This window comes from Bombus terrestris, chromosome 3 (genome assembly GCF_910591885.1).
Source record: "Bombus terrestris chromosome 3, iyBomTerr1.2, whole genome shotgun sequence".
In the NCBI taxonomy this organism is placed as follows: domain Eukaryota; kingdom Metazoa; phylum Arthropoda; class Insecta; order Hymenoptera; family Apidae; genus Bombus; species Bombus terrestris.
Genome location: NC_063271.1, coordinates 14,603,937 through 14,630,072, shown reverse-complemented (window position 1 = coordinate 14,630,072; position 26,136 = coordinate 14,603,937). Strand labels below are relative to the sequence as shown.

Here is a 26,136-nt window from a genome sequence, read left to right as displayed (position 1 = left end):
GGGTTATGTTTAGCAATATCACAGACCGTGTAAAGAATGCAAAGGTACCTATGAGACAAGTTTGGGGAATAGAAGTAAGAAAGTTTAAGGATGACTTCAAAAGAAGATTGCTTATGTTTGGTTGCTTAATAAATCGTTGAAGTAATGCTTACATTTAGATTACTGCACACCCGAGTATATAATATTAGAAGAAACTAAGTGTGAGAGAGAGAAGATTGAAGCAAGGGAATGAGCTCTGAGATATGAAGAGGTTATTAGAAAAGGTGTAGGTAGTGTTCGTTAAACAATGCCTGAAAGAAAAAGAAAGGACAATAGAAGAAATAGAGAATAGCAGAAAAAGGGAAAGAATACTTCTGGAGAAGCGGTTACAGCTATCTAAAGTGTAGAAAGTCTGAGGCAGCGGGAAGTTTATTTAATAAAAATTCTGACAGAAAGGATCAAAAATTTGCAAGGTCAATTGTGATAAAATAAAATCTGGGACGCCAAATATAATAGTAAATACGAATACATAAGAACAGTGGACAAAGCGGAATATCCGGGAAAGGAAGGAAGGGAAGGCAGTAAGAGGCTAATGGCAAGGGCAAGGGCAAGATGCGGAAATGTGAAAGAGGAAAACAATTATTGATTGGCAGAAGAAAAAAGGAAATATATTTTACATAATTTAGAGATAGGTACGTTGAAACAGTTGTTAAAAGACAGCTATAGATTAGATTTTAGTTTACTAAGAGAAGAAAATACGACAGAAAGTAAAGTTAACGAAAGTAAAGTTAAACAATAACAAAGTGGTTAAGAGTTTAAGAGAAAAGGCGTAAGAATATAGCTACTGAAGTGATTGCAGCCAAAGAAAAATATGTGATAATAGATAAGTTAAGTATAGGTTATATAGGTTAAGAGAAATAAAGATATATGTATATATGTAATCTGTAGCTTTGTGGATATATAAGGGGATATATGTTTTGACATGGAAGTGTGAACGGTTGTGTTCCAGATTATGATGGATATTCTAGGAGCTGTAAGGGGATGAGTGAAAACTAGAAATATGTAAACCAAGTTCTTTTTTAAAGTTGTGAAGCCGAAAAATAAATAAGAATATATTAATTCATATATATATATACATTTCTAAATATATTTGGTTTTTAAATATTTTCATATATCAATCTTTTGTACTTTACTTTAGGATAGTTTTACTATCCCAATATATATCAACATATATATGCAATACATATGTATTGTATGTATATAATATATGTGATTTTTGTATCTCACAGGAAGGCTATTGTTCAAAGCCGAAAAACTTGTCAGTGTATGAACTTGACCAAATTTAAATCAATCCTTTAACAGAAAATGAATAAACAAACGAATATATATAACATTAATATTTAAGTATATATTTATATATTTTATATACATATAATATATTGTAAAAACTTAACATTATTAGAAAAAGGTATATGTTATGCACCATAATATACAAAATTAATTTAAATTTCTTTATACAAAATTTAATTACAATTTGTATTTTTATATTTGAAGAAGTTCAAACTACACTTTTTAAAAAATTTTATTTACTATGAATTCGTATATCATTTTATACATTTATAATCAAGATAAACAAATCTTTGGTGAACTCGTAGAACTTTGAGAAATCAACATTTTGAGCAATTGTTCTTTATATATATTACTGTTGGTCTCGCTTAATTTCCGAGATATTCGCAAAAAACTACAGGTATCACTACAGAGTTCGTAGTTGTGCATCTGTAACAACATATGCGTTAGTATGAGTTGCCGATTGCCGGCTGCTTATCTTTCTGTTTATAAAAGAGAGTTGGACGAGCGTAAAAACCCCGTGCACAACGTACATAAACAGAGCTGTAAGAAATGCAGTCTTTTTATAAGTTATAACTCAATTAAAAGTGAATATCATTAATGAGTAGGATCTGAGTTTGGATTAAACTTTTCAATATCACTGCGAGACAGCCGGATACCGTGAAATATAACGATTATTTTATTTTGTAAAATAGTACCAATTATTCATTCGTCTATTACTTTTGTAATTAATTTGTTATTATTTCACGCAAGCGTTACCAGATTCGTGGCGGCCAAATTACGAAAATTAATCCAAACTCAATACGTTGATGATATTCATTTTTAAGTCAATTATAAGAGACAATTCTTGCAGTTTCGGATATATATTGTAGATATTTGTTTATAAACCAAAAATAGGCTGCCTGCAATCAACACTAACGCATACGCAGCCACAGACGCACAACAATAAACAGAAATACACTCTAGTGGTACCTGCAATTTTTTGCGAATATCTTGTAAAATAAGTGAAACCGACCCCGTTACACGTGTACGAAAAAGTTATTCAAAATGTTGTTCTTTACAAAATATTCAAAAATTATAGAAATCGGAAAGGACGGAATGGTTCTACAAGTTCACCAAATCTTTCTTTGAAAAGTAATTGAATACAAACTTTCCTGCTATTACGTTTATTATTTTAATTTTCTAATTATACTAAATTAGTTTAACTTTTGTACTAATAACTTCGAACAAGCACTTTTCTTATCAATAGTAATATTTCTAAACAAGGAAAATATACCATTTATTGAATAATGCAAATTTGCTATTTTTGCACATTATTCTTTATTGCTAATGGGATAAATCTGATTTTAACGAGTAAAATACTTTTTCATTTATAACTGTGGAAGGTGTCCTGGATGTTGAACATGATAAAGGCAAAATTATGAAATACTTAGTTCTTTAACTCCCATAAGTGTACCTTATCCTGCTAATGCATGAGAAGTATGCAATAACATCACAGATACTAATCCTATACTTATAAGTCAAGCTTGGAGTATAGAGAATTAATAGGTAAATATGTATATTAAACAATTAAAATCAAATTACGATATCATAATGATGCAAATATGTACAGAGTTCATACAAAATAAATGTCATGACCACCATTTGCTTAAAAAAGTTGTTAAATAAAGTTGCAGCAAAATTGACCGTGACCTTAAATATCAAGGTCAATTTTTTTTGGTGCATCATATTCTATTCATTATAAGAACTAAACTTGTTATAGGAACCACTGATTGAAACTCAACTGTTCCCTTGGAAAATGATGTTACAGCTCCTTTGGCTTTTCTATTGACATTATTTATTATTTATCTTTCTTAGTCAGATAAGAAGTAAATAGCGTGATATTAATGAGAAAACAGAAAGTTATTCCTTAGCACGTGAGATAACCCATCCTATATAAAATAACACATCTAACTTCATGGCTTAATTTTGATGGCTTTTAAATATTATTTTTGAAGAGAACGATTGAGTTTCGACCCGTGATTTCTTTGAAAAATTTAATCCTCGTGATAAGTAGAATATGTCGTAAGTAAAACAAAATCTGATTTTGAAATTCAAGGTCAAGGTAAATTTTACAGGAACTTTTTTCAACAAATCTTCACCGATCCAGAGGTATAGAATCTCATAGTGGTAATCATGACATTTATTTTTTATGCAGCTTGTACATTTTAGTCAAGTTTTGAAAATTAATTTAACTCAATTACAACCAAATTCATATTTACATAAATGAAATTTTCAGAAAATATTTCTTTGCTTGATATTTATAAAGTCATGATGAATTCAACTATTAATAAAATTTATATATAATAAACTAGTATTAAAATATATATAAGCAAAATATGTTCATGTAAAATATGTTACAAAAATCAGCATTTTACAATATTTCCCAAATTGCTCCAATGTGACAGAATATTATGCAATTTAGAAAATGATAATAAAATACAATACAGATAACATCAATGTAATTAAAAATTAAAATAGATAGTCTTAAGAGGGTATGTTAAATACTATAATCTTATTCAATGCATCATGATAGTTGCTAAAATCTAATATATGGAAACTATTTAACAGAACTTAATACACATAAAAATACATAAAAGCATCAAACAAGATTATAAAATTACAAATATATTATATGATTCGTTTGAATTTTTAGGAAAGTAATCTAATACTCATCATATTGTCTAAGTTTCGCAATTAATCATAAAAAAACAAATATTATATAAATATTTATAACTCAAAAGCTACGAATATAACAGTCAAACCATTCACATTTATAATTCACGGCTACATTCAAAAGTTGAAATGTATTCCAGGCCACATTCAAGATTTAAAGAATTAGCATTATTATTACTTAATTAATGCACTGTATGGAAAATGGCACTCTCCAAAGAATGTGCTACTGTATAACAATATATTCTGGCAATAATTAATAGGCAGAGTTATGATCGGACATTCTAGATTTATATAAAAACAGATAGAATAAACATCCGAACCTGGCTTGTGGATCTAGAAGTGGTATTTAATATTCATGTATCAATTTGAATTTTATAATGATTGCAAATAGAACAATCTTTAAATTTTTTACATGAACTAATTGTTCTATATTACGTTTATAATAATTGCGAAGTTTAATATTTGCGTCCTTATCTTTATAATTTCTGTTTATCATCTTCTTCATAATCCCGTACCAAACAAACCACATTATGAAGAAATTATTAAATCAATTTTCTTTAGTCTAATAATAAAAAAATTTAAGTAAATAAAGTAAAAATTTAACTAAAACAATGAACTAACACTATCAAGTGCTTTTTTATAAACAGATAATATACATGTGCATTTGAATTCTTACCAAAAATTTAAATATTATATACAAATATGTGACATTTTCAGTAGAAATTTTAAATGATATAGAGATATAAATATATATGTATATTAAACTAAGTTAATCTAAAAACTTTCATGTAAATTAAACTAAGTATTCTTTTTGCTGAAAGTGATTTAACATTTGATAGTCAATGATTACAGTTGCAAATTATAAGAGTTTTGGTGAAATATGTATGTTAGGTTCCTCGAAATCTTAAGGATGAACGTCCGAACTAACCATATAAACTTGCAGAACACTTTTACCTGGTTCCTCCAGAGATTCTTTTGACAAAATAACAAGGGATCCTGGTTCTACGTCACCGATATTTGGTATAACTGTTTTAAGAGGATCTATATGATGAATTTCTGAATTGATACTGTCAAAAATTAAATCCTCTGTAACTTTAGCATCATTTTCTGATGAAATTGTAATTTCATGATCATTAGAGCAATAATTTAACCTTTCATTATCAAACGTATTTATATCAGGTCCCTGTAATTTTTTTACTTTTGGTAATCTTCCAGATCTTGTTGGTCTTACACGATAAACTTCAGTATCACTGTCAACATCGTTACATGAACTTAATGATTCTATGTCATCTCTTTCAGTCAATAACTTTTCCTCATCTCTTGGTCTTTTATAAAGTTTTTTATTTGTCTTATTTAATGTTTGTTGATATTTGCCATTTGATTTTGTATTTTCTTTGTATACCATTGAATCCAAGCTGCATTTTTCTTTCTCTCCTTCTTCTTCTTCTTCTCCTTCATCTTCTCCTTCTTCTCCTTCTTCACTATCAGTCTCGCTTTCAATCCCAATACTGCGTGCTAATTCTACAAATAAATAAATATACTGGTAGCTTTAACATTCTTTATTAAATATATATCACTTTAACAAAGATATTTTAAAATGTAAGCAATTGAAAATATTTGAAATATTTGAGCAAGTGTAATGTCAAAATTCTTTAAATTCAATATTTATATTTATTTTTAACTTACTACTTATTCGTCGTTTCCTTGATTTTTTATTCTTCTTCATCCTTTGTTGTTTACGTTTTTCTTTTATACTTAAAAGTTCTTTCTCTGAAGTTTCAAATGCAGCTGTTAATAAACAATGAAAATCATGATATTAATAAATAAATAAACTATTTAATAATTTTATAATCTCTATTTCAATCTTTTACTGCAAAGCCAATAAAATAAATAAAGAAACATAATATTAGTTTTCCAGCACTTAGTTATGTATCTTTGTTAATAAGTATAAATTTATATACTTTTATATTTCACTTTGCCAAAATTATTTTTAGGATTAAAATATATACTTTAAATATACTTTAAATATACTATATATACTATTTAAATATAATTTAAAAGTTGTAATTTATTGTTAAGTTGAGTACTAATTTAAAATTAATATGATTAATTCAACAAACTAATATTGTTTTTCACATTTGCAGTAAGATAAAGTTAAAATATGTTAAAATAGAAATTTTCATCAAATGTTAAATAAGTGTATAAATATACATATAGCCGTAAAAGACAAATTTTTTACTCTTTAATCAATACCAAATTGGTATTACCAGATATTGGTACCAATTGGTACTAATGGCAATGAAGTTTTTACGTTTATTTTTTAGTTTAGTTTTTATGTATATTTATGTATATTTTATCATCTAATCATTTTATATTTTTCATAAAATATTTTGCATGAAGTAACATAAATCACAATCAATTTAAAAATAAATACAGAATATGCAAATTTACCTAATGATTTTTCTAGCATTTCAGTATCAAATTCTTGATGATATGCAAGAGCTTTTTCAACCAAATGTCTATTTACTTTCTCTTCTTTCTTAAATTTTATCTTCATTTCCTGTCTCGTTCTGTTAGGAAAAAGACTTTGCATCAACAAAAAGTCTGTACCAATTGTATTTAATGCCCTATAGAAATTTAAAGTTTCTCGTGCGGACCATTCTTTACTTTTCTGACGCTTTTTATAAAATCCACTTCCATTATTATCATCATCAATAATAGCTTCTTTTGCTAATACTTTCCTACTTTTCTTTGCATTAGTTTGCTCTATAACAAGACTCTGTTCATCTATTATTAATTCACCATTCGGTCCAACTTTTACTTGAGGTACTGGCATTGCAGATGATGGATCATCTTCATTTTCTTCTTCCTGAAATTCTTCAGATCTGTAAAAATAATCATTTTTTTTTATTTCAACTTATATATTGTTTTTATGAAACTATTTTCTCCAAAATTAAGACATATTACAATGCACTTGAAATATTTACATTACATAATTTACTGAATAAAATACTTACTGACATTCTGAGACTCTTCTTGTTGATATGGCAGAGTCTTTAGACTTTTTCATGGGATTAGTAACAGGATTATAATAAATTAAATCATACATTGTAAGTTTGCTTCTATCTGGGGTTTTATTTTCATGTTTTAAATGAAATTCCCTTCTAGCTTCTGCTAGTTTCCTTGCAGATTCTGAAACTAAAATACGTCTCTTTTGTCCTACTTTGGATGTTATTAAACTATTCTTGATATTATTAGTAACTGCATCTTTTGTATTATTTGTTGATTGCGTTAAATCGTTCCTAGTATGATTAGCAATAGTGCATGATAGTCTCCTACTATCATCTTCAGATTCACTTGTACTTGCTCCACTCCCTTGAATACTATTCCTTCTTATTCTATTACTATTATCGAATTTTGGTGTTGGTTTCATAAAACCAGTCCGATTTTGTGTTAATTTTATAGGAGAATCTAAAACAATACCAAATATCACAATTCTTCACAATGACAATATTCTGGCCCATGCTCTTCGTACTATCAATGATAAACTTCTATGATAATCACATCTTCCTCAATAAATCTATGATAAAACCTATAATATTATATTCTTTACTTTATGTAAGGAATAAATATCACATAATAATTTGTATTATTCATTATTTATCACTTCTTTACTATTATTTAAAAAAAAATTGATTTCTTTTTTTTTAATGTCATATTCGTTAATTTTTAAATTTAAATAAGCTATATAATTAATAGTGCCTTATGCATAAGTTATAAAAAGTTCATCTGATATTAAATAAATCAATTCCATTCTAAGCAAATAATCTAAAAGAATCTTTATGAATATTTGCAACAATCATTACCTTTATAAAATAATACACATTACATTCATAGTATTAATACAAATGCACAATGTATTTACATATTTCAAATTAAAAAAAGACTTCATGCAGAAATTTAAATAAATTTAGAAATCAATAATGATACAAAGTACAAATTTATATAACTACCTATTATATTCATTCTATTATATTCATTTATGTACTGTCATTCATTCCAATCCTAGCTATTCATTTTTATAACATGGTATGTAGCTCATTATACTTACTAATTTGTGTTGTGTTTAAAACTTCTGGGGAATGTACAATTTCTTTCATAGATTTTTCAAAATTTTTTGTAGAGTCATCCTTATATTCACTACATTGATTATCAACATGTAATTCCTCATTCTCTTTTTGGTCTCCTACCTCTTGAATTTGGTGTATAAATTTTTTTGTATCATCCACATCTTTTGTATCATCTTGTATTTGTGTTTCTTGGAAAACATCTTTTGGAATTTGTTGTGATGTTATACAAATGTCATTAGATATATCTTTATTTTTCTCATTGTGTTCAATTGAATTAGGGTCTTCATTAATGGATACATCTTGTGTTGGCTTCCTTCGGGTTGGAACAGTAACCATAGCTTTTATACGTGCTCGTTTCATTTTCTTAAATATATTAATTTATTAAAATCTCTGTAACATAGATTAATATCAAAATTTATAGTTGGAGGATTTTGGAGATACAGGTAAAACACGACAGTACATAGGGAACGATTTAAATAATAAGATTAAGATGGAATAGCAATTGGAGTAAGAAAGAAAAGATAAGTAAGGAAGTATAGGTGAAAAGTTAAAAAGGGGTAAGATCAAATTAATCAGAATATGAAATGGAAGTAGAAAATTTAAAGATGATAGCTGAAAAGTGACATTAGGGGATGACATAGCAATAACTAGCAAAAAAAATTTTAAGGAGAAGATACTCAAAGGAAGATTAAAGCATATTACAAATACTAAAGTTGTTATTAAAAATGGCAAACAAAAATCTCTGCCAAGTAGGAACATGAAAAGTAGTTGTCAGAAGAACATGGGAAGTACTGAATGTAATGAATAGATTTATGAAATATAGAATATGAATTTTTATGCATTTATAAGAAATTTGGAGGTGAAAAACTTACATGAAGTTAGATGAACAAAAGAAATAACAATGAATGTACAATTTTAAATTAAATTTTTAAATTAAATTTAAATTAAATTTAACCGGGCCTGTTAAGGTTAATGTTAACTAATTGTTTTAGTTACTCATTATAGAACATTAAAATACAGGTTTTGCAATTGAATTCTATCATAAAAAATTAATTGTTATTAATTTTTATGAAGGAAGTATTCTAGAGTAAACCTTTGAAAAAACCGATCTTTTTGCATTTTTTTAAGGAATGTAATTTCAAAAATATATGTGGAAAACCCTATGTCTGAACCTTTAAAATTAACTTATATTTTTAAAATAAAAATATTTAACAATATTAATTGTTGTTAAAAAATGAACACATTTTTATTATCATTATTTTTTATTAAACAGAAATAATTTTAAATAAAATTATTTAATAAAAAAAACTAATTAGTCCGGTACAGTTTGATTGCATTGCGTTTACATCTAGACCAGTTTCCATCTTAATCTGTTGTTTTCCACCGAGCTCCTTTAAATAATATTTTGTTGTCACGAACCCCCAAGACAATTTAAAATTTAAATCTGTAATATACTTTAAATATGTGTATTTAAAAAACTCATCAATTATTCATCAACAACCTTCAAATTTGAAGAGAAAAGATTTAATATAAATAAATAAATACATATGCTCGTAATGAATATTTTATATTCGAATAATAAAATAATAACTTATATGTGTGAGTCTAGCAGTGTAAAGATTTCATGGCTTCTTGATTCATGGCTATAGATTAAGAATTACTGGTCTATAGTGCTTTGAAAAAATACTGATTTGATCGATACATTTCGATCGTCAAACGTATGCAATTAGCGCAAATAGACGATGGATATTGCCCGTTCTAGTTTAAGGCTATGTCAGATGTAGCCGCGTGCAATGGATGCACCTAAGAAATCCCGCCTAAGGATGAAACAAGCTGCAAAAGATAAAATAGTTAGAAACAAAAATATTTTACTGTTAAAGATAAGAAATTGTCTAATATAAGAAGATAGGAGTAAAGCAGAAGTATCCATATACAATACTGCTTATAAAGAATTTAAGCATAGAATTACTTAGCAATGAATCTTCCAATAAAATTCAGAAGAGTACAAGCACAGCTGAGACTTACAGGAAGGCTTCAGTAAAGAATAAGGAACAATGAATAAGGACACATATTAAATATTAAATAGAGTATGTATTAAAACCTATCCAATGTATGAAGAAGTATAGAGCAAATTATTAATTAGCAAAGAAGGGAGATACTAAGAAACTGTATTATTTCGTAAAAAATGCAATGAAACTCAGATTAAATTGCCCAAAAATATAAGAAGGAATGTAATCGGGTTCAAAGAATACTGATAACCCTTGAATTTAGAAAAATAACATAAAGTAGTTCAAATTTTACTAATTAGAATTAACATAGATATAAGACAGTTAAATTAATTATACATGTTTAAGATTGTAATGGGTGTAAGTCTAAATGCAATATAATACAAAAAAGAGTATTAAAATGAATATGATAATCATCACATATTATACATTAATTCTCTATAATACCATGTAACCTCGAAGTCATATGCTTATATATCAATATTCTTTTAATCTAATTTCATTTTTTGTGACTCCAAAGTTACAAACCATTTTCTTCATAATAAAATTTTTGAAAATTGTAAATTCATTGTCTGTACAGGGTATATAAAAAACTTTGGGGAAAACTCTAGAAACATATAATATTCAAAACAAAAAATCTTAATAAACATGGATTCAAAAATCACTAACTTCTGAGTTATAAAGTGCTTCTGTCAGTAAGATACAAGCTTTATACCATATATTCACTATGTCTCCCTATTCATTTCAACACACAGTTCAACATATTGAAAGATCCCCAGTATTTCTCTTATCTCTTGGCATCAGGTTTTCAAATCTTTGTATCAACACATATAACAATGTAGTTGGTTTATTATAAACTATAGTTTTATATATTAAACATCTTCCTAAATCAAAAACCATTAGAGTTGGACTTATGTTTATTAAGACATTTTTGCTTGTTTTGACAAGTACTATATATTTCCAAAGCTTTTTCACGTATCCTGTATATAGAGAGTTATCATCATTAAATTATAAAATATATTATATTAATTATATTTCAAATATTTCAAATAGTGTTATTAAATTTTTAAATATATACAATAAAATTAGTATTCTACCATAAATAATTAAAATTATTTCATTATGTTACAAAATTATAAAATATTACGAAAACTAAACGAATTTAAAAAATTTGTTATGAAGTATGAAAGTATATATCATAATTTACAATGATCGTATATTTGAAAGAAAAACTACTATACTTTTCAAACTACTATACGTTCCAAATACTAACAATAAAATTGCTACAGAGTCACAGTTTTTAGCTTACAATAAATTTTTTAAATTAGAAATATTCCATTTTGTTTATTCCTTTGTAATACAAAATATAATAATGACAGCAAAAACAAATATATTTATAATAAAAAAATGAAAGTTTAATGTTCATAATTATTTATTCTTTAATTTTAGAAAGAATATTTTTGTTACAATATTTGTAACTGCTAAAAAATATATGTATGAACATATTTATGGAATAGTAATAAAAATATGACAAGTCTTAGTAAGATAATATTTTAAGCAGAAAAATATGATAAGTGAACATACTAGCAGATTTAATGATAACTAAATTTAATTATGTTAAACATTGATAAGAAACTAAATTCTCTAACTTATCATACTTACTCATAATTTATCGCATAAGGTTATATGTGCATCTACTTACCAACGCAGCTTGACTCTCAACGATCGTATACGTAGAACGTATGCATACGGTATACACATGGCCAGCAACTCCTATGGAAGGGGTACTATCATTTTGATGTCGTATCTATAATTTCTTTACTGGCCGCATAGCGCTGTCAACGAAACTATCCAAGCGTGCGCATGTGCATTCGTCATTAGTGACGTACAAAAAGCACGGATTACATTCGCTGATGTCGTATCACTATTGTTATTAATGCCAAAGTCAGTGCGTATCACAGTCAGCGATCAATAGAGAGATCACCAATGCTTATGAACGAAATTCAGCCAAAAACAGACACCAAGAATAAGGGCCTCTGGTGGCCAATAGTTGCACTACTTGCTAATTTTGTCTTCGGTTTAGAGTTCTTGATTGGAGAAACAAGCAAATGCACGGTAAGAGGGGGAATGCGCGATCGTACGATCTTGGCTCGTACCAGTGAGCAGTGGAGGAGAAATATACGCATCGTACCAAGTCTGTCAAAACAGACATGCAGTGTTAGCTATAGATATGTACTAAGGACACATATTGATATGTATCTTTGTATGTGCTACCATATTCAGCATACTCTCTTGATTTTGCACCATCGGACTGATCATTTGTTCCGTTCTCTTTTTTCTGAATGGTATAAACTTTGATTCAATTGAAGCGCAATAAAAATCACTTGCTTCAATTTTTTGACAACAGCGAGAAGCACTTTTATGAACGTGGAAATTTGAAATTGTCCGGAAGATGGTGAAAAGCAATGGAACAAAATGACCGATATATAGGGTGTTAATTTTAAAAGTATTTTTAAAAGTAAGAAAAAATGACTAAATAAAATGTACATGGTTTTAAGGCGTGCAACTAATGGTGGTAAAAAAATCGTATAAAGGTCATTTTAACGATTTTTTCAAGGTCATCGTTTTTTTTCATATTAACATATATTTTTTATAACACGAAGTGGTAGTCGGTGTTAAGATAAGTTCAACGACCTGCACATCATGGTCTTGAAGTGACCTTGAAGGCGAAGAAATCAGTTTCAGTTTGAAGAATGCAGAAGTAATAAAACTGAAACTGAAACTGATTTCTTCGCCATGATGTGCAGGTCGTTGAACTTATTTTAACACCGACTACCACTTCATGTTATAAAAAATACATGTTAAAATGAAAAATAATACGATGACCTTGAAAAAATCGTTAAAATGACCGAAAATAATTTAGGTGCTTGAATTAAAATTAACAGACTTGTATAACAAAATGAAATTTTGTTTAAATATGAAAAGATCGTTTTCCATTTTCCCATGAAAAAACGAAATTATTTCCCGAACAACCTAATATTTAATAATATAGAAAATATTTCTCTTTTTATTTATATATTCTAACGTACCGTATGAATACGTTTATTTCTCACTGTAAACATATGCGTTTATATAGCGACAACAGAAAGGAAGTTCCCCAAGATAGTCGTGTTTTATTTCAAGATCACCGACATTTTTTTGTATGTATTGAATTAATATTTATTTTTTATAAAAACAAGTTCAATGATCTTTGAAATCACGAATTGGAATGGTGTTAAATTAAATAATAAAATATAGTATTAATGTTGAAACTTTTCTCGATTTTTAATTAGAATTAATTATTTATTTTGTATTAGTTTCATTTCATACTTGACAATTAATAAATCAATAGAAGTCTGGAAATATTTCAGATTACTAAATGCTTATATATATACTAACAAGTATACTAAGTATTACACTTTTGTAGATATGGTAAGGATATTGATTTTTATGATAGTTGAATTGTACAGTACATTGTTATATTTTTAGCAAAAATGTGGCAAGATAATGAAGTTCGATTTGATGTTTCTTACACGTAATAATTGTTATACTTTTAAATATAATTATTATAAACGTATTTTCATTTTCTCTATTTTTTATTTATATTTTTAATAGAAATTTACTGTAATGAGTGTTTCGTTTAACTGGAAACGGTGAAATATCTCACGAGGAATTGAAGGTATTAAAAAATTGTTCTTACAAAAGTTGTTTGGTATACAGGGAGACATTAGATGGCATGAATAATTTCTTTACAAATTAAAATTAGTGTGGGAAGTATCAAAGATAAGTTAACCTCTTTTAAATGAAATCCTATATATTTTTATCTATAATCGTACATTTTATTCAAATACATGATAGTATTTGTTGAAACGAATACAACGACCTGCGATACAATGTCATTTTATGTAGTAAAATGTCATAAATTAGATCCGAAGATTAACATAAATCGGTGGCTGAACCCTACGTGACTGCATTGTCTAATGCCCTAACGCTACCGAATGACACTACATAGGACTCAGCTACTGATTTACGTTGACCTTCAAATTTAACTTATGACATTCTACGATATGAAATGACATCATGCAGTAGGTGGTTGTATTTGTCTCAACAACTACTATCATATTATGAATAAAAAATACAGGGTTCCATTTAAAAAGATCAATTTGTCAAAAAAATGGTTTGTCTCATCTAATATTTCCCTATACACCAAATAACTTTTGTAAAAATAAGTTTTGATAACTACAATTCCTTATAAGATATTTCACCGTTTCTAGTTAAACGAAACACCCATTTATAAAATTATTAACAACTAAATTAGGGTAAGAGTATAAGTAGATATGTATTAAGAATATGAATAAGTGAGTGCGTGCGTGTGCATTTATGTGTGATCAAAATGAAAATTAAAAAAGTTAAAATGAATAGCACTATATAAATTAATATTTTATATAAAATTATGCGAAGAAACAATAATGAAGAGTCCATTATTTATAAAGTCCGAAATTTTTATTAGTCATATGCAGCTACGATTGGGCGAATTTACTGTTGATAAACTTGACTTAATAGAAGATTCAAAAGGAAATGCAGGAGATACTGGAAGACTTATAATAACTAATCTCAGAATTATATGGCACTCTTCGTTTCTTCCCAGGATCAATCTAAGTATGAATTAATTTAGTGATTCAAATCATTGAATCAAATATTCTTTTATAATCATTTTTATAACTATGTATTTCTGAAACATACACATGCTTATTAATGTGAAATAAAATTTTTGACATATTTGTAATAATTAAAGTTAAATTTTATAATTTTGAAATTTATTAATGCTATTTAAGATATATAAATATAATATTTTTATGTACATAATATACACATATATAAAGATAAAGTATGATTTAAGTATGATAAAAATGATAAATCACATATAAATATGTTTTTCTGTAGGTATTGGATATAACACCTGTATAACAATAAATACTAAAACTATACATAGTGTTAGTATGCTTTAAGAGGTCATCATTTTTTATTTTTGTTTTGCAATTAATGGAAGCATATCATTTTTGTAGCTGCAAGGAAAGCATGTGCAAGCGTTACATATTTTAGCTTCCTTCCGACATTGCAGATATGAATTTCTATTTACAAATCAAGATTTAAAAAGTACAAGACATTATACATCTGTTATTGGTGTTTACAGGTACACTTTTTATTAAATTTATTATTATTTTTGTATTATTTATTATACAAATTGTTTATTACATGATATTGTTTAAAACGATCTTTTTAACATGATATTGTTTAAAATGATATTTATATTTAAGACAAACATCAGGATGTAGGATATTTTAAATGATTAGGATTGTGTAAATAATATTTAAGCATAATAAAAACACTTTCATATGTTCTATTTTTATTTTTAAATTAAAAGCATAATGTCTGAGGTAAATAACTTTAAATAGATTTTTGTTAAACTCTTTTTAATAAAAATTGAATTTTGTATCTAATTTTAAAATGATATTTTCCTGCTTTTTTTTTTAAATAGAAGCTTTTATTATTTTTTATATTTATTGAAAATATGAAAAAATTATTTTTATAAAAATTTAGCTGTTACAAAATATGACATATGATACTTTACTTGGATTTTTCCTATTATCATTATTTACATTTTTTTAGTCATTGCTTTTGTGTTCTGGATAAATTCATATATTTTGATTTATCATGCATTTTGATTATCTTATTATACTTGTATGTTTTTTATTCATTATTTATTAGAAAACAGTATTTTTACAATCCTAATAACAATGACAATATTCCTATAACTTATGCATACTTTAACAGATTTAAACCAATTTGTAGAACTATACGTATAATAACAAAATAAAATACACAACAATATATATTACTAATATACAATAAATTTATAAGATTAAAAAATTGTATAAATTAAAAGTGTAGTTTATCTGGTTAGTGAATAAATATAAAATTAATTAAATAATGTAGAAAAAGAAATAAAAAAATAAATCAAAAAAGAATTTCTATTGAAGTAGGAAATAATTAATTAATAATAGTAAGTATGTTATGTAATATATTTTATACACAGAGGAGACCTTTATCGAGAAAACAATTAGTTCTATATCTTTACCACAATTTGATAAGTACAATGATATAAATTCGTTATTTGACTAACTTATTTAATAAAATTTATCAAGATTTTGATTTAATAGAACTTTTCCTAAAAAAGAACAAATATATGTAATTTGAAAGGTCTTTATCTGCTTATTATCTATAGTGAAGTTAAAATTTAACTATAGAAATTAAGTAATTAATTAAAGTAATTAGAAAAAAATGTTAAACAATACTTTAAACGTTGCAGAGCATATGTTTCATCCAAAATTTACCGAGAAATTAAATTGAGAAGTGGGATAATTAATGATAAGCAATTAACATTACTACCACTGGAAACAGTTCATTCAACTTTGCAAGATATTTGGAATTTATCATTAGAACAGGTTGAATTCTTATTTGTAATAATTTATACTGTTTAAAAAAAATATATTTTTAAAATTTATTTTGTTAGGGAAATGTTGGAACTTTTATTGTAACAAATATACGTTTAGTCTGGTTTGCTGATATGAATTATCAATTCAATATATCAATTCCTTATCTTATAATAGCAAATGTAAGTACATATATTGTGTAATATATGTAGTACATACATAAGAACATATTAAAAATTTTTAATAAAAAATATAGTAAGGAGGATCTTTTTTTTTTAATAGATTACTGTTAAAAATTCAAAATTTGGTCCAACCCTAGTCGTTACTAGTACAGAATCCAGTGGAGGATATATATTAGGATTTCAAGTAAATCCTATCCAAAAACTTCATACTGTTTATAAAGAAATTTTAATGTTATTAAAAGCGTTTGAAAAATCTCCTATTTTTGGTATTGATTATACATTTGAACATGAGGTAATATTATGCTAATATAGTTTTTAACAAATGCATTGAATAAATAAATATGTTATTATTAATTATCCATTAATTATTACAGGCTCCATTACAACAATTAAACATAGAACAACAATCTGAGATACAAGACAATCAACCTGAAATTTCAAATGTGTTTGGCTATTATTTCTCTGAAGGTTCAAATCAAAGGAAACCTATTTTTTCGATTTATTTAGGTCTTGCAGCAGAAGAACCTCGAGAAACTAGTACACTACAAAGCCTATGGGAACTTGTGCGTCAAACTTAACTGATAACATTAATAAACTTTAAATATTATGTAAACAGCACTTTATATATATAAAATTTAGAACATAACTAATGCTAATACATCACATAAACTTTGAATATAAAATAAATATAAAAGTTAATTTTTTATTTATTTATAAATTAAAATTATAACATTTTAAATTAATGTAAAAAAATTATTACAATAGAATATATTATTCTACATTTTTTCCTAATTTTCATTTCTTTGAACCATTTAATGTTTAGCAGTTAAATTTATACAAAAAACATAGATATAATAAACATATATATATAAGTATTATGTGTGTAAAATACAATCAATTATACCACAACTATTGTCTGTTTTTAATGTGTTATCTCTTCACATATCTATGCCCATTTTTATTATATATAAAAGAAGTCGATGATAGGAATTTCGCAACTATTTAGTACAAATATTTTCTTCTCTTTTCAAAATTTATATTTTTAACACTTTACCAAATATTTTTTGATAGGTTATTTATGGAAAAGTCAACGTCTATAAGGAATTGATAAAAAAATAGATAATTGGAATTAAAGCATTAGTATTCTAGAATATAACACTGAATAAATCTTTAATTGTTTAATTGCAATTTCATACCACTTTTCAGACTTTGTCTTTAAATTTAACTTGGTCTACAATTTAAAGGTTGCACAATTGATTGATCTTGATTATCATCACCATCTTCATTCAGTTCAGCCTGCTGAACAGGAAATCTATATCCCATATTCATAAGCATTACTTCAAATGGATCGCTTTTCATGCGTATTTGATTTGCAGATGCAGCATCTTCTAAATTCTGAATTTCTCTTTCATTTGTGCTACCATCCTACATCAAATAAATACTCGAATATAGTTCTTAAAATTAATTAAATATTTTATAAATATCAATCCTTATTTATTTATCTTTTTTAAATAAAATAGATTTTGGTAAGTAATTATAACATATACCTCAGGTAAAGGACTCCATAATCTAACTACTGGATCAATACCACTAGTAGCTAGTAAGCATGTAGATGGATGAGGTTGAAGACAATTTACAATGCGTTCATCTCCTCTTAGTACACGTATAATATTTGTGGTATTACGATCCCAAATAAAGAAAGATCCATCATCTGATCCTGCCACAATATATTGACCATTGCTTAAAGAAAAAATTGTTAATTATAAATGCATTACTAATTAATAAACTTTCAAAATTATTTATGAATTATTTTTAAAATGTACTTACTTCCCAAAGAAATTAGCTTCCTTTATATCAGTTGTAGTATTACAATGCCCACAAAACCTCATTTTGTAATCAATTGTATTACGTCGCCATTCTTGTTCATATTCTGATATTTGAATCATTAATTGATTCATATCAATATCTCTACCTGATTGTATAATAATTACATTAATTACCAATTGAAAAAATATTTTGAAAGAATGAACATAAAAAATATATTGTTAGTATACTATTATGTAACAAATGTGACAACAAATGTGATGTGATACTTAGATTCATTCATATTTCATGTGCATATTATAAAATATAAAAGGTATATTAAGTCAAATGGCTTTCTTTTACTTTTCCTTTATATTTCTGTAAAATACTGTAAAATACTTTTTGTACTGAATACATATTTATTTTATTTTTTCATATTTAATTACCTTAAAATGTTATACTTGATGTGCAAAAATATAAAAATTTAAAGAAAAAGCACTAATTTTATATAGTTCTTATATTCTACAATGTCCATAATATAAAACAATAGATTTAATTGTTGTATTATGTATATTTTTAAGATGTTTTGTTAAAGGATATTGGGTTAGTAACTAAGTGATTGCGGATTTTGTCAATACAACCTAATGACAAAATCCGCAATAACCTAGTTGCCACCCCAATATATATATTCTACTATAGATTAATATCTGTGACGTTATGAAAGAAATAGGACCTTGAGACTTCTTTCATTCACCATAAGAAGATCTTATTCCCTATGAAACTACATGGAGGAGTAAAGATGAAAATACCTTTAATATATTTAATGCAAGTAAATTGTATGTAATATATAATATTAATTTTTATATTAAACTAAATATTTTTCACTTTTAACAAATTTTTAAAATAGTAACTTCTTTAGAATTAAATTAGGATACTATTAATAATTAAAAAGCATGCAAACTTATTTATGAAGTCAAAGTGAACAGATATAAATATATCTAGAAGAAGAGCTAGAAGAAGAGATAAAAGATACATAAATATAAAGAAACAATGTATAATCTAATAGTTAAATTCATGAATGTCTGTTTTAAGGAAATATGCGCGACAATACTACATACAATTACATATCCAAATAAAATCTTATGTTTTTTATTCATTTAGGAAATTTGGGAGAATTTAGAAATTTAAAAAAAAATTAAAAGAATGAGAGAAAATATTTTGTTATGATATCGCTATTAGTAAATATTTTAGCTGTACCAGGCAAGTAATCCTTGAAAATAATATAAATAATACATTAGTAGGTAAAATTTTTAGTGACATATTATGTTATATTTATATCACTGCTTATTATACTAGAATTAAATGATATCAATATGGTGTACTGAATACTATTTTATATCTGGATACATGTAAAAATGAAACTAGATAACATACTCCTTTTAAATGTTTGTTTTCTTAAACAAGGCAATATTTCGTAATATTGAAATAATTAATAAGCAGAATTTTATTATTTATCAATGGAAACTGTAAGATGAATAAATCATATGTAAAATTATTCACAAAATCAGAAATCTTACAAAATATTTTTCTTTGTCTATATGTGATTTCAATACATGTATGTATATATGTATTTGTATGTCATATATATGTATATATGTGTTGTATATATGTACACATACGTGTATGTATATACAATGTTCAGAAAAATGGATTTAAAGGAGAAAGATATGTTTTTGAATACTTTGTTTGTCTCATAGAATCCCTTTTAACTTCTTTCTTAATGTTAATATATTTAGTATATATTCCAAATTTGTTTTTATATGGATGTTATGAATATTATGTACATTGTTTGTATATTTTTATTGACTGTTATGACATTATTAGACTTATATTACGTATTATATATAATATAAGGATGATATAATGAAATTCTACTACAATATATAAACGTTGTAGAATAAAAGGATTTTTATTCCACTTTTCTATCATTATTTATTGTGATTAATAAAACTTCTTGTGCTTGGTAGACAAATATGTTATGTATTAAATGAGTAATAATTATTAATTCATTCTAATTCTTTAGTGAACTGAACTACTTTTTAGTTATAAATAATACTTTAATCCTCCAGTCTCAAAGAACAGATTACTGTAAAAACTTGTTGAGATAAAAAATATCCAGTTTAACATGAAAATAAAAATTTCGTATTTCATAGATGCCCATTCTTATTAAAAAATTTATGAGATAAACTTCATTTTTACACTTTAATATTACTCTCAATAACTTTCTTGCAGTAAATAAGATTTTTTGTGTAAAATATAATATAAAAATTTGCAAGTTCTTATCATAGATTCAAAAAAATTAATCTGAAACAAGTTTAGTAAAAACCTCCTATATATATATATATACATACGTATATGTATATATATATATATGTATGTATATATATACATACATATATAAAATATGTATATGTATACATATCACATCAACCTTGAATATAATGTAACGAAAAAAGACATACCAGAATCTATAGCTTCTTTTATATCCATTTTTAATGCCTTACACGCAGAGTTAGATGCATATTCCGGAAATTTTTGTTGAAATTCTTTAATTATTTTATCAGCTTCAACTGATTGATGTAAATCAAAGAGACAACGAGCCAATCTATAAATATGTATATGCGTATATATATATGTATGTACACATATGTGTATATATGTATACAGAATGAATCACGTAAAACAAGCCATCTGTCTAACACTTTCAGTTGTTGAGGTAAGAAGAAATGTTTAAAACAAAAGTTATTTGAAATTTCATCTTTTTAAATGAAACTATATGTTTTTGGACATCTATAATTGTACCGTTCCTCAAGATAATGACCCTAGTCATACAAGATCATTAAAGGTTACGGACGCAGTAATATATGAGAAATTAAAATTCATGATGAATGTTTCTAAAACAGAGTATTCTTGACTTTATTAACAGAATCATACTCAATACAAAATGTAAACAAATTTTGTGAAGACATTTATCATCAAAATCTCTTCACAGTTATGTAAATAGTAATACGAGTAGGAAACTGATATTAAGTTTCAAATGATAACATCTTTAAACTGTCATTAGTCTACATTTTTGCATTCAGAAAACAGAAAAGTAGATATATTGGGTTGGCAACTAAGTGATTGCGTATTTTGTCAATACTACCTAATGACAAAATCCGCAATCACTTAGTTGCTCACAAAAATAGTTTTCATTTACAGTGAAGATGACGAATATATGAGGCAAGTACTATGTTTGTACCAAGACAGATTTCCTGAGCGGCTTTAACTACCTCGTTCTACGTTTTAAGCATACAGTTATAGAAGAATTTTAAGAGACCAACAACATATCCATACATTTTGAATTGATTGAGTATGATTCTGGTATTAAAACCGAAATATTATGTTTCAAAAGAGATAATGTTACAAATCTTCTAAGCATGTCCATCTGTTAAAAAGCTTTTACCATTTCATATTAGTTGGGGCCAAATAACTTTTGTTTCAAACATTTTATCTTGTTTCCATAATTGAAAGTGTTATTCAGGTGGCATATCTTATATGACACACTCTGCATACAATATACATATTACATGTATGTTAAATCTTCTAAAATTAATCACCAATTTCCAGACATTTCGAATAATATGCTAAATAAATGTTTTGAACAAAAGTTAGATCAATAGCTGTAAATCATGGCCAATGAAACAGTATTATTGTTAAATTAGAACTGCCTGAAAAATGATGGTTAATCTTAGAAGATACATCCTGTATACAACATTATATTATACATATTACATTTAATCAATCTGAATATGTTATCATATATGTACATATATTCACAGATCGTTATTACCTAAAATGAGCCTTTACATGTCCAGGATCAAGAAGCAATGTTGTTTGACAATCTTTAAGAGCAGCATATATATCACCATCCCTGTAAATTATGTACAACTCTATTCAAAATCTACATCCAAAAATATAAAAAGTATAATAGTGAAGAGATCATACCAAGTTCTTTTCATATATGCTGCAGCTCTGTTAGCAAAAAGCACAGCAGCAGTAGGACAATAACAGATTGCTTTATTGTATAAATTAATTGCCAATGTGTACTTTTGTTGTTCAAAGCTTTCATTTGCCTACAAAGAGAAACAATAATAAGAGAAGAAAAGGAACATAATTAACTCATTTAATTATTTTCAAATATAATAAAGAATTATTTAATTAAATAAATCGAGTAAATTATTTCAAATTAATATTATGCAATTTTTAACCGTTTTTTCTATAATAATTTATTATAATCATTGTTTAAAATATTGTTCAATAAAAGAAAATTATTTATTTTATATTTTTAACTATAAAATAGAATTTATATAAAACGAGTAAACTTACTTGACGTTTTAATTCTTCAACGTGTGGTGGTAGGATCTTAATGTTTTTGTTAGTAAAATCTGTAATATCTTCATGATTTGCCATATTGCACTTTTCAAAATCTCCTATTAGCAGTTTTTAACGAATTTAAAGTTGCGTATAAATTTAAGATATAACTTAATTTATCTAAGATTGTAGTAGATAGCGAACAATATAAAATTTAATATAAAAGTTATTATTCCAATTATAACTGGTATTTTATGATGATAACCATTTATATATATTTCCTATTATATTTTCGAAATGTTTAAAAAGTCATAATTCACAAAATATAAAACATTGTAATAATTATAATCATTACCCAAATACATATTTGAGGAGTAACCAAAGCAAGTCTTCAAATTTTTTGGATTATTGATGTCAAATAAATAAATTTGTTCACCACCCATGTTAACAAGTAGCTCGTTTCCGTCAGCACTGAAGGTTAAATATGTAGTAGTGAGACTTCTATTACTGTCACGTTGCCGAGAATGCAGATGGCCTGCTCAATATCAAACATTAATAGTTTTCGTTAGAGTGATCGTGTAATATATAACAAAAGAGGAAGATAAGGGTAAAGGAGTCGCGTACGCTATTTCTGATCGTACGAACGAACCCGCGATAAAGTACTGTGCGCAACCCAGTGGTACATTCTCATCTGGATCACCTCCACCAGCTAGACGTATACATACATTTCCTCTTGTCCAGTTATTATGTGGAGACGAAATAGGCACCTATCGTCAAAACAACATATAAAGAAAAATTAATTTTTCTTGCTCAATCATTTAATGTTGGTTTATATTAGTGTTTATTTAGTTTATTTCAAATATATCATAGTTTAAGAATAAGGCTCTTTCAAATAAAACTATTTTTATACATAAATTTCTTGAATGTTTAGTTTTTGTTTTGTAATTACCTGAGAAAGCTTAATCATTCTACGGTCATACATTCGTATATATGCATCATTGGCTCCAATAGCTATTAGTTCAGGTTTTTTTGGATTCACAGAAATACACTTGCCTTCTGCATATCGACCAGCATGATTAACAAGATTTACTAATACACTATTACAGTCATTGCTTTTGCAACTATGAGGAGCACGAATATCATATTGTAAAATAAGACCATCTTCTGCAGCACTCCAAAAAAGAAAAGGTACAGTAGTCGCAGTAGCAATACGTTTTACACGACCTATATGACAATTACATGAAAATATTGGTTCAAGAAGCGTAAGATCACGAACTCGTACTTTGCCATCTCCAGCACCTGATACCAATATCCTATCATTTGATTTTGGCATGAACTACAAAACAGAAAAAGGATTGTATTCTTTTCTCATTGTTGATCTCCAAAACTCTGAGAATTTAAAACTTATAGGAATTAATAACTATTTAAATTAAAATTTTAGTACAAGATTTTAGTATAAGATTACATATATAATATCAAATTACCTTAACAGAAAATATATTTCCATGATGACGTGTACGAAGTATTAACTTTTTTTCATATCGAAATGGATCCCATAATATAATATTCATATCATCAGATGCAGAAGCAAGAATTCTAAAAATATATGTTAATACATAAACATATAACTTATAGTTAATTTATATTTAATTTTCTCATTATCTACAGATATTTACATTTATTCTCAATAATTCTATGATGTTAGTCTATGACTGTGTTTTATGTTATTTAAAAAATACTTACTGCCCACTTTCATTCCATTCTAAACAATTAACACATCCTGTATGACCAACTAATTCTTTTTCAAGTCCTAACCGGGATATCAAATTTTCTGTCACATGTAACTTCTGAGAAACTGCATATGCCACTGAATCCTAAATAAAATAATTTAAATAGAATTAAACATCAATTTACTTTTATATAAAGCATGTTTAAAAAATAATAAAGTTTATACTAACATATAAAAACATTATGAAAAACTATTAAACTTATATTAAGAAATAATAAATATTAATATATTTACAACTAAATAAATAGATAAAGAAATGCGTAATTATATATTATTATATATATTAACGTACCCGTATTTCACGTTGACGTACTAAATCCAAAACTCTGTAATCTTTATCATGTATGTTAGGAAGCATTTCTATGTTTATTTCATATATCACTTATTGTACTAAAAAAATTAAATATCCTCTGAAAATCATAAGAAAATTTATTGTCATTTTTATTTAATATATTACGTTTGAACTTTTTTAGTAAAAGATGTAAATGTATGTAATTATGTGTTTTGTAAAATATAACCTCTCATATAGAGGTATTATTGTATTGAAAGTGTAAAAATTAGTTTTCCGAAAGCCGGACAAGAATACTTAACTTAAAATTAACGCGATAAAACAAGATACAAAACGGTTAATAAGTCGTTACTTGTTCATACATCATCAAAATGTTATTGAAACGTTCTTGCACTGCTGTCCTTTTACACAATACCATGAACTTAACATAACTTTTGTACTTTATCACATTCTATCGTATAGTTGATATATGTATATATATGTATGTCTATATATATACATATATTTATTTATGTATCATATTCATTATTTTGAGATCACATATGAACCAATTTTGCAATTATTTGTTATCTTTTAGAACAACTGATGTGGAGATATAATTCTCTGTATATCAAGTCTTGCTTCCATTTTCATTTCTTACGTGTCCTCTATTACTTGATTTGTCTGTTCAGGTTTGACATCTATAATAATTAAATTAATCTAGAATAGTAATAAATCTGATCTATATATTAAATTTTCTTCACTTATGTAAAATATATCTGTACGTATATCTTTGTTTATGAATCCTTTTAATTTGACAATAAATATTTTAAATGTCATTATATTTTTAACCTAACAAAAACCTAACAAATTCATATACCACATAATATTCACGTAAGTATTTACATTTATTATATTTATTATTATTCCTGTCATGGGATTTATTATTATTACTGCTATTATGCAATATA

General features: G+C 26.0%; 3 protein-coding genes across 14 annotated transcripts; 1 reads left to right on the top strand and 2 right to left on the bottom strand.

Moving 5' to 3' along the window:
- Window positions 1–1,543: 1,543 nt before the first annotated feature.
- Window positions 1,544–12,288, bottom strand: LOC100649753 (transcription factor TFIIIB component B''). 3 transcript variants are annotated; one of them, XM_048414693.1, is made up of 7 exons: window positions 11,880–12,288; window positions 10,847–11,157; window positions 8,153–8,561; window positions 7,059–7,512; window positions 6,493–6,926; window positions 5,728–5,829; window positions 1,544–5,562 (listed from the first exon to the last, which is right to left on the bottom strand). In XM_048414693.1, exons 3-7 carry the CDS (start codon window positions 8,529–8,531, stop codon window positions 4,946–4,948), a joined length of 1,986 nt encoding a protein of 661 aa, XP_048270650.1. In that variant the 5' UTR covers window positions 8,532–8,561; window positions 10,847–11,157; window positions 11,880–12,288; the 3' UTR covers window positions 1,544–4,945. The 3 variants fall into 3 exon arrangements, with proteins under 3 accessions (XP_048270650.1, XP_020723299.2, XP_048270651.1); XM_020867640.2 differs by lacking the exon at window positions 10,847–11,157 and having other exon boundaries at window positions 11,880–12,287; XM_048414694.1 differs by lacking the exons at window positions 10,847–11,157; window positions 11,880–12,288 and adding an exon at window positions 11,840–11,857.
- A 127-nt stretch (window positions 12,289–12,415) lies between these two features.
- On the top strand, window positions 12,416–17,591 carry LOC100652062 (Bardet-Biedl syndrome 5 protein homolog). 5 transcript variants are annotated; one of them, XM_012318549.3, is made up of 9 exons: window positions 12,416–12,440; window positions 13,314–13,377; window positions 14,727–14,875; window positions 15,161–15,210; window positions 15,283–15,410; window positions 16,587–16,722; window positions 16,791–16,892; window positions 16,993–17,184; window positions 17,267–17,591. In XM_012318549.3, the coding sequence occupies exons 1-9, from the start codon at window positions 12,431–12,433 to the stop codon at window positions 17,468–17,470; spliced, it is 1,035 nt and encodes a 344-aa protein (XP_012173939.1). In that variant the 5' UTR covers window positions 12,416–12,430; the 3' UTR covers window positions 17,471–17,591. The 5 variants fall into 5 exon arrangements, with proteins under 5 accessions (XP_012173939.1, XP_012173945.1, XP_003402342.1 ...); XM_012318555.3 differs by lacking the exons at window positions 12,416–12,440; window positions 13,314–13,377 and adding an exon at window positions 12,447–12,695; XM_003402294.4 differs by lacking the exons at window positions 12,416–12,440; window positions 13,314–13,377 and adding an exon at window positions 13,636–13,751.
- LOC100652179 (WD and tetratricopeptide repeats protein 1) lies at window positions 17,220–25,840 on the bottom strand. 6 transcript variants are annotated; one of them, XM_048414690.1, is made up of 14 exons: window positions 25,190–25,837; window positions 24,852–24,982; window positions 24,593–24,704; window positions 24,058–24,444; window positions 23,758–23,875; window positions 23,464–23,643; window positions 23,124–23,227; window positions 22,743–22,870; window positions 22,588–22,668; window positions 21,218–21,360; window positions 18,720–18,864; window positions 18,440–18,632; window positions 18,089–18,317; window positions 17,220–17,986 (listed from the first exon to the last, which is right to left on the bottom strand). In XM_048414690.1, exons 1-13 carry the CDS (start codon window positions 25,253–25,255, stop codon window positions 18,114–18,116), a joined length of 1,992 nt encoding a protein of 663 aa, XP_048270647.1. In that variant the 5' UTR covers window positions 25,256–25,837; the 3' UTR covers window positions 17,220–17,986; window positions 18,089–18,113. The 6 variants fall into 6 exon arrangements, with proteins under 6 accessions (XP_048270647.1, XP_012173935.1, XP_012173937.1 ...); XM_012318545.3 differs by having other exon boundaries at window positions 17,220–18,317; window positions 25,190–25,307; window positions 25,488–25,837; XM_012318547.3 differs by having other exon boundaries at window positions 17,220–18,317; window positions 25,190–25,307; window positions 25,549–25,837.
- Window positions 25,841–26,136: the final 296 nt, after the last annotated feature.